Genomic DNA, 9,536 nt, shown 5'->3' on the forward strand with positions numbered 1-9,536 from the left:
CTATCTATCTATCTATCTATCTATCTATTTTTCTTTCTATCTATCTGTCTATCTATCTACCTACCTATCTATCTATCTATTTTTCTATCTATCTATCTATCTACCTATCTATCTATTTTTCTTTCTATCTATCTATCTATCTGTCTATCTATCTATCTATCTATCTATCTATCTATCTATCTATCTATCTACCTATCTATCTATTTTTCTTTCTATCTATCTATCTATCTGTCTGTCTATCTATCTATCTATCTATCTATCTATCTATCTATCTATCTATCTATCTACTTACCTATTGCTCTAGCTCTCTGTCACCCTTCCTCTGTCTAGGCCCCATTTGCTCCCTATCTCCAGGTATCCTTCTTGAGCTCTGCTTTGATGAGCTCATTCAAAGTCTTGGTTACTGCTAGCTTTCCCTTGTTTGTATGACCCCCATGTTCTCTCACCTGAATATTCTTCTCATTGGTTTTCTACTTCTGGTGTCTCTCTGCGACAGCCAATCCACAAAGACCAGCGTCACTTGGTTTTCCCCCTTCAGCAAATTTGCTACCCACTGCTATGACGTCCATTCCTTCTCACAGTGACCCCGTAAGGCAGAGTAGAACTGCCCCTGTCTGTTTCTGAGGTTGTAAATCTCCACAGTAGCCAAATCCTTCTTTCTCCTCTCTACCAGCTAAAGGGTTCAAATGGCTGAGCTGCAAGATCAGTGAACTTTTTGAATTGAAGGTCACTTTTTCATACATATATTTTCACGGAAAATAATTTCTATTTTCTGCATCGTCAGGGTGATGTTGGCAATCCTGGAACAGCTGGCAGTCCCGGACCCAGAGGATTCCGGGGACGAGTTGTAAGTGGCCTGTAGTTTTGGAAGTAATAAATGTCTCCTTGGAAGCCTCTGACCCTTCTGCTATAATTATAAATGTTGATTAATGATCTAACCTAAGGGCATCTGAGCTGCCAAAAGCTATCTGTGTGAGCCTTAGCACATCTCTAGGTCAATTTTGAGGATATGAGTGTCCATCTACTGACCCCTAAAGTCATCTGCTGCTTTAAAACTCTGAGGTTCCAGAGGTCAGAATGAGCTTTGAGATTTACACTGTGATGACTGATGGTTCCAAGAAATGCCAGTGCTTTCCAGTTGTTTCTAAGGCACCTACTCCAGTCTAGAGCATTAGCCCTGAGAGTCCTTTCCTGATTCCACTATGCATAACCAAGGTCATTTTAAGGCGTGCCTTTGAGAACTTATAATTATCCATGTGCAGAGAAGAATAGCATGAATACTTAAAACAAAACTCTGAGACAAACAGCAGTTCATATTAAAGTTAAGCACAACATCTCTGGTCATTCTCAACATAAAAGTGATGCAATTCAATGACTCCTCTCCCTCTGGCTGGGTAGATTTTATTAGCATCCATATCCATCACCTTGAGGTATAGGGTTGACACATCCCACCCACGTCTTCTGGTGTAGATGAGGGATCATTTTCCTTACTTGACATTTAGCAGATGGGAGGGTTGGTTTTGTTTTTTCAAGATCTCAGTGTGCCTTAGTATGTTTGCTTTGTCCGGTAACTCCAGTGCCAGTTGATAACGAATTCAGATTTAAATGCAAGGCCAGTACCAGGGCAAAGCATGTCACGAATAAGGAGGCTACGAGGGAAACGGATGTTTACTAAGGATTAAGAAGAGCTCATTTATATTACAAGTAACCGGTTTCCTTGACTTCAATGAACAGTATCTGAAAGCAAAAAAAAATTTTTTTCATTTGAAACTCTCATTAACATTGAGATCATCCCAGTGGATAGACAGGGCAGTGACGTACGCGTGTCTCTGTCTGCAGTTCACTGAAGGCTTTCCAGGGGAAAAGGGATCACCAGGAACCCCAGGCCCTCCTGGACGCATCGTAAGTATGCCCATGGTTTTCCTTTTATGCTTCCAGTTTAGTGGTTTCTGGGGCCTTCGGTCAGTCGAAAGGGAACAGAATTTAAGTCCAAGTTCATGTTTCTTGGCAGCCGTGAGTCCTTGGGTCAGTTCCTGAGTCTCTCAGTTGATCTCAGAAAGGGGGAGGATCCACGCCATCCCAATCAGCTCCAAAGGTAGCCAGCTGTGAGGATAAGATAATCCAAGGGCAACACTCTTAGTAACCCATCCAGTGGAACACCAACATCAGCGGTCACTGTTGTTTCTTCCCAGAGCTTTGACAATAAGGGTGGGATTGTGTACGCTTCACACAGGTGTTCAGACAAAGTTCTATCCTGGGACACATTGATAGGACACTATGATTCCCTTCCTTTCCTCAAAGTTAGGCTTCTAGAGGGATGTGGAAATATAACCCTAACTTCCCCGGGTGATCCCATGACAGGAGAAGTGTTGTTTCCTCTGGAAGTGTTCCGAGGCCGAGGCAGGTCCATCTCCCACTGGCGAGATTGTCCTGTCCCTGTTTAGTGCTTTCACGTTGTGATGGTTTATTGATGTGTCTGTTTTCCCTAATGAGCATATCGGGGAAGAACTGAATGTTCCCAGTGCCGATCTTCTGTGCAGGAAGCCCAAGGCCCATTGCATAAGGAGTAGAAAAATCACTTTGTTTTGAGTATTGTACCACAGGAGACAGTCTGACTATGAAGAAACAACAACAAAAAGACCCGTGGATGACTGAATTGTACTAGCATGAGAATCCACCGAGGGTAAAGGCTACTCTGAGACAATACGTGATTTCTTCCTCGCTGAGAAGTTGATGCACCTTGTTAGTCATGTGTATAAGAACGTCGGATCAGGACCGATCTGGTCCACTCTGCATTTCTCCCCTGGCTGCCTTCTGGAGCTCCTGGTTTGGGTTTCCACGTCTTCCTGTTCTTACGCTCGGCCCCTGCTGGTCAGGGTGAGGATTACCAAGCTCAATAAGAAAAGTAATTTTGCTTCCTCTGGGTCGACATCACTTCACTAGATCTAACACTGAAGCAACAACAAGCAACGTTGACTCAGCGAGAATGGGGAAAGCGCATGGTCATCTAGGGTGCAGAATACTTTGACTTAACCCTGACTCTAAACGTTGCTTTTAAGAGTTGAGGGGTTTGGTTTTGTTTCGTGACAAAACAACTCGGGTTTCCATCTCAGCAACTTGTGCTGTGTTTGTTTTCCTAGGGCCCTAAAGGTGCAAACGGGATCACTGACACTTCTGTACGTATCTCTTGATTCACGAGAGCCAACCCAACCCATCCGCTGGGGAGTCCCCAGGGCCCCTGCAGAGGTCTCTGCTCACAAATTTTCTTGCTCTTTTTCATTTGCAGCCATGTGAGCTGATCCAGTTCTTGCGAGATCACAGTCGTGAGTATCTGAGTGTGAGGAGTCAGAGCACCCCGGCTCGGTGAAGGGACTGAGGAGAGACCAGGGTGTGGGCACGCAGGAGCTGGGAACTGGATTGACTGGTGGGGACGGCATAGGCCCCCTGAACAGGCTTATCTTGAGAGAGCTTCTGTGGGAAGAGTTCAGATCAAACGTGGCAGAAAAAGACAGAGCCGGTAAGTAAAAGACACAGGTCTTTGCTCAGGGAGTGCGTGATAGACACACAGGGAGAGAAACCAGGCCTATGTGCAGCCATGAGACATCAGCTGTATTGGGGGGGGGGGGTGTTAGCTCCCACCACTGCCACAGCTCCAAGCCAAAGGACTGAGGGGCATTGATGATAAGGGCATGGATGTGGTGTGGGTTGGTGATGAGTTGGTTAGCTGGTTGGGTAAGCATGGCAGCTGAAAACCAAAGTGAAACAATCCCACCCAATGCTGCCGGGTCCATTCTGAGTCAGGATGGCCCTGCGTGCTACAGAGGAACTCTGCTCTCTGGGGTTTTCTTGGCTGTACTGTGAACAATGACGGAGGGCCTGGCCTCTCTCCCGGGCACTGCTGGGTGGTTCAAACCTCCAATCGTTAGGTGAATAGTTGAGCCCAGATCATCTGTGCCCTCCGGGGACCCTCAGAAGGCTGCTAGGAGGGGGATCGTTGAGTCTGATGATGGGAAAGTGATGGGGAGCCATAAAAAGTTGGTTTCAGCCATGGAACAAGGCAGGAGTCAACAAACAGAGATGCTGTTTTAGACTATGAAGAAGGATGGGGGTGGTTTGGGATGACTATTTCATTTCTGAAGATGTATCCTAAGGATATCATGCAAAAGAAGGAAATAATAACACATGAGGACGTTCACTGAAGCACTACACATTAGCACCAAATGATGATATGTTTGGATTATTTACAATTCATTGAAAAACTAGGCCACGGTGCATCACATGCTTGATGAAATACAAGGCAGATAAGATTTCTATGAAGATTCAGTCAAGAGATGGAAATATGGAAACACATGGAATCCAGGACAGATAAACTCTCAGGACCAATAATGAGAGTAGCCATACCAGGAAGGTAAGGGGAAGGTGGGGTAGAAAGGGGGAACCGATCACAATGCTCTCCATATAACCCCCTCCCTGGGTGACAGACAACAGAAAAGTGCGTGAAGGGAGACATTGGTCAGTGTAAGACATGAAAAATAATAATTTATAAATTATTAAGAGTTTGGGAGGGAGGGAGGGAGAGAGGGAGGGTGGGGGAAGGAGGTGAGAAATGAGGAGCTGATACCAAGGGCTCAAGTAGAAAGAAAATGTTTTGAAAATGATGATGGCAACAAACGTACAAATGTGCTTGGCACATGGATGGATGGATTTTGATAAGAGTTGTATGAGCCCCCAATAAAATGATTAAAAGAAAAAAAGGCCACTTAACAGCAACAACAAAAAAAGGAGGAAATTAAATTGAGTCCTAGGATGATTACTTTTAGGTAAACATATGTCTACCTAGAAATAAGTACAAGCAGAAAAATTGGGGGTGGGACAAATGCAAAAACAAGTTGCATCCGGGTGGTAGCATGTTAGGCGATTTGTCTTCCTGTGTTTCCATACCATCGATCGTAACATTTATGCAATCTCGCTCAGAAGAAATAAGAGAAGACTCTGAGAAGGAGAATGGATTAAACAATGGAGTAAATGCGAGTGCACAGCCAGGCAGTGAGGACGCAAAAGAAGTTGGAAATCACTGTAAGACAAGAGAGGGCGAACCTCACATCAGAATGGACGAGCCAACAGAGCAAGAAATGTGAAGGGGAGCCAATCGGCAGGAACAGATGACGGGCAGAACAGCTGCCAGATAGCGAACTGTGGCGTAAGCTCTAAATGAAAACGGCCTTTGGCAGCTGAACGGGACAATGCCAAAAGTGCAGGAGCCCCCACCCAGCACAAGTGATTACACACCGAGTGCACCCGGAAGTGCCCCAAAAGACAAGCCTGGCTTCCAGCTTCCAAAAAAATCGGCCCCTGGACACCCCCGGGGAGTGCACCTGTCCTCTGAGACTCACGGGTTCACCTGAACCAGAATCAGCTCCACACAAACGGTTTGGTTTTCTAGTCAGGGTGCAGGGCCAGGGAAGGAGGCTCAGTCGTTTAAGTCACGCAAGGGCTGGTGGTCTTTGAAAGCCACCACCGGAGGGATAGATGAGGTTCCTAAGAGTCAGGAACTCATGGGATGCGGCCGGGAAGGTGCCTTGACAAAGGGGGCATGGTCCAGGTGCAGAAGAGGCGCCCTCAGGATGGGAAAGACCTCCCTAAATGTGGGCATCTTAGAGGAAGAGGAAACCAATGCCAAGCAATGTCACAGGCGGAGGCTATGTGTGAAAGACCTCGGATCGATGAGGAGGTGAAGCAATGGCCAGGGACCACAGGGAGAGGAAAAGGGGGGGGGGCGGGGGGGGCGGTTGTAGGGAAAAAGAGTGCGGTGATCAAACACCCTCATGGTGTTCCCCATCTTCCCAAAGAAATCACTGATGGCTTCTCAAGAAAGACAGGAAGTCTGCAGAAGGGAATGGGGAGCCCTGGGAGGGTTAGGGATTTGAAGGGAGATGTTCTCCAACACTGAATAGAAAATGTTAGACAGGAAATTAAGGGGGTGGGAGAGTTGAGAGGTTCTCTAGCCCAGACTCAGTGCTGATTGGACAGCATGGAGCTCCAGACCTAACTTCAAAATGGATGTCAGGCTTTTGATGATGGACCTTAAAAATAGACACCAAAGTCCTAACCTTGTACAGGATGCTGATGAGCTTGGACTGCTGGTCTACAACTATTTGCTCTTCAGTCCTGCTGCAGCGCTGCCACCCAGGGATACGGGTTTGTGTGCTGAGCTGGTGACTGGGACACTCACCCAAGAACAAAGGAAAAGGTCTAGGAAGAGGGGATCTAGGAGAGGTCTAGATCTAGGAGAGAGGGGAGGCTGAGCATCCAACAGGGGAGCCTGATCGTTTGGGAGGAGAGAGACATGAGTAAAGAAGATTTTTTTTTGTAGAGGAGGGAGGAGGGGGAGAGGAAAATGGACACTGAAGAAAAGCAGAAGCACAGCCCTAGAGATGGCTCCAAGGATGCCTTAGTTTGACCAGCTCCAGCCCAGGCAGGTGTGGCTACTCTCAAAGCTGGTGTCTCTTCTACCCACAGAGCCGAGTCGGAGGAGAACGAATGGGCGTTCTCAGCCCAAAGAAAGCCCTTGAAATGCAGGGGGCTGTGGGCAGTCTTGTGCACCTGCTAGCCACATCTCGGGGGCCGCAGAATTGAACACAAAGCAAAACAGAAAATGGGCACTTGGTGTTGACTCTCCCTCCCGGCCACCCCAGGTGTGTCAGGGCTGCATGTGGCCCCGGTAGGCTTGTCAAGGGCTAATGTCATGGCAGTCCAACACCAATCACCGGACCTTTCTTGGATGGCACCTCGAGGCCATTAGACAACCACTGCCAGCCTGTCCATTTAGCCACCAAGCCTACTAAGTTTGCACACACACACACACACACACACACATACACCCCCCGCCCCTGCCAGAACTCCACAGGATGAAATCAAATAACAGTTTTGCTCCAAGGGACACATGCCCAGTGGGCTGGCAGGAGGGGAGGCCACTTTGTTGCCAGCGTCCATAAAACAATGCATTCATCACACTGGAGTGACTCACTTGCTTTCCTAGAACAGAGTAAAAGGAGCAGGGAAACCAATTGGGCCCGTGTCTTCTGAAAGATGTACTAACACCACCCTCGTCCCCCACCACCACGATGAGTCTCAGGCATCGAGTAAATCACTCAGGAACCAGATGCTGTTTGTTTAGAAGGAAGGAATCCTTGGGGTTCCTCCCTCCTCTCCCCGTGGGTGTGGACATCACTCAGCAGACCAGCTCTGTTTTGCAGCAGAGAGAAAACTCATTCGGGACCCCGCATGGTCCCAAAAGAATGTCGAGTGCCCCAAGGAAGAGAAGAGGACCCCGTATTTTCGCCCTTGGCCTGATTGACTCTCGGGAGGCTATCAGCAGAGACAACACAAATGGGATGCTGGCTCTCTTGCTATTTAATCCAAGGCTCACCTAGCCTGTTTCCAAGATCGATGCTTCCAATTTCAAGCAAAATCCTGTTGACGTGGGCTGGCTGTGGCTCCCAAGGGGCCAGGGTCAGGAAGGTTCACCTGAGTCCAGTTCTGGGTGCCTGCTGGTCCTCAGCCCTTTCGCTTTAGTCTCTTGGCACGTCAGCATAGCCCCATTTGCAGTCAAAGGCAAATGAAACGTTCGGCTTTGTTGGGATATTCTTTGGCGAGGTGGGGTCGGGGGTGGGGATTGTTTTGAGTTTGTGTTTCCAAAACCTAACTCGTTCTTCTCTCTCTCGCCTTTTATAGCTTGTTGGGAAGGTGAGTGCTCTGGCTTTACTATGTTTTCTGGCTGAAAGAATGAGTATGTTCTGACAAGAACCCTGGGAGAGAAGCCCTTAGCTCCTGGAGACGGACAACTCAATTGTCTGCCGAGACCTCCGTCTTCAACCCCTGTGTCTTTTGAGTACAAAGGTTACAGCAGTGGGTTTGAGTCAGTGTCAGTGAGTACAAAGGTTATAGCAGTTTGGTCTTGATGGTAAAAGCTCATGAGGGCATCGCCCCTCCACGCCCCCTCTACCACCCCGCATGCCCCCAACTCTTTACACTGTTTTTTTTCCCTGCACTCTGTTTCGGTGTATGCTCGGTTTCTTGACAGAAGAATATTATTGGGGAATGCCTTGAATAGGGCCTTCGGGCCCAGCCTCATCCTGTTGCTCTGTTTGCTGCTGAACCCACGGACACAGGCTTTTTGGACAAGATGTTTCCTTTCCACCCTAAGACCCACATTCCCATCTTGCTTCTAACCAAGTGCCAACCATTTTCAAACCTTGCCCTGCCCAGTGTGGTCTCTCTTGCAATTGTGCTACCTGGCACCTTAGGTGCGTGGCTCTCGAAGCCAGCTATGTCAACCTGAGGAGCTCCTTCGCTCACAGAAGCCCGGGAAGGTAAACCCTGCGGGGTCTTCGAGCTTGTTCTGAAGGATGGACCCATTCACTTTAATTCAGGGGGATGTGCCTTGCATTGAGTAAGTGCTCAATGAAATATTTCATGGGTTTGACTTTATCAGGTGACCTGCAGACCACTAAAGCACACGTCGTCATCAAATGGATTCCCAAGCCCAGCAACTCTCTAGGGCAGGGCTGTCACCCTTACGCAAAGCAGCCTAGCAGGACTCTTCTCTCACGGAGTGGCGGGTGGGTTCAACCTTTTGGTTAGCAGCCAAATACTTAACGATGCACCACCAGGCCTCCTTGACACTAGCGCAGGAGGAGAGGGAAACCAGGATGCAGTTCCTCCCTTCCTGGAGAACCTGCGATGATCAGTCCGTCTCAAAGATTCTCCCCTCCCACATCACCAGTTATTTTTAGTGAAAGTCTAAGAAGTGGAGCACTCGACTCGCCTTATTCTGTTGGCTACTCACCATACATTTAAAATCACATTGGCAGTAAAAGTGCTTGATTCAAAACACACTGACCTTTCCTCTCTACTTCCATTTCTGAGAGTTGGTGTATGCAAGCGAGATTTTTAGTTTCAGGCATTTGGGGACTACTTTGAGGGTCGTAAGAGAGGCTTCTAAAAGTTCAAGGGAAAACATCATTGTTTTTGCTTTTCACTTGTACGTGAACTTTGTGAAGTCCCCTCACAGAAGAGTTTGCAGAGTGTTTGGTTATGCTACTACCCCCCCACACTTCCCCCCCCCCCCACTTCCTGGGTTCAGAATTTAAACATTTCAAGCCGTATTAGGTTAGATGGGTCAGCGTTAAAGTCCCATGGCTCAGCCATCCTCGGAGGATCAGCCTTGAGTTGGAAGTAGCTCACGGCAAGCCTGGCTCTCTGGAGATCATTCCCGTCCCCTTGGAATGGAACCGTGGCTCCCATTCCAGAGCTGGCTTTCCTGAAGCCCTTGGATCTCCTCCTGATTGGAAACAGGCTCGGAGTCCTCCGAGCCCTCACCCAGACTCCCACCCATCCTATACTTTATAGTATAATGATCCCTCCCGCCCCCACCCCTTAAGGTCCTGTGGGAAAACCTGCACTTGACTAAACTTTGCTTATACACGGGAGCTTCAAACCACGTGTGAAAAACTGGAATTAAAAAATAGAGGAGT

At 48.0% G+C, this 9,536-nt stretch overlaps 1 protein-coding gene across 1 annotated transcript in view; it reads left to right on the plus strand.

Annotated features, from left to right (window-relative positions):
• Window positions 1-9,536, plus strand: part of COL6A5 (collagen type VI alpha 5 chain) — a 149,102-nt gene that overhangs the window by 78,040 nt on the left and 61,526 nt on the right. The window contains exons 24-28 of the mRNA XM_045297696.1: window positions 785-847; window positions 1,840-1,902; window positions 3,141-3,176; window positions 3,287-3,323; window positions 7,735-7,746. Coding sequence (XP_045153631.1) covers window positions 785-847; window positions 1,840-1,902; window positions 3,141-3,176; window positions 3,287-3,323; window positions 7,735-7,746 — 211 coding nt within the window. The remainder of the gene's footprint in view (window positions 1-784; window positions 848-1,839; window positions 1,903-3,140; window positions 3,177-3,286; window positions 3,324-7,734; window positions 7,747-9,536) is intronic.

This window comes from Echinops telfairi, unplaced genomic scaffold, assembly GCF_000313985.2.
Source record: "Echinops telfairi isolate 266 unplaced genomic scaffold, ASM31398v2 ScPeMD7_7420;HRSCAF=8458, whole genome shotgun sequence".
Taxonomy (NCBI): Eukaryota; Metazoa; Chordata; class Mammalia; order Afrosoricida; family Tenrecidae; genus Echinops; species Echinops telfairi.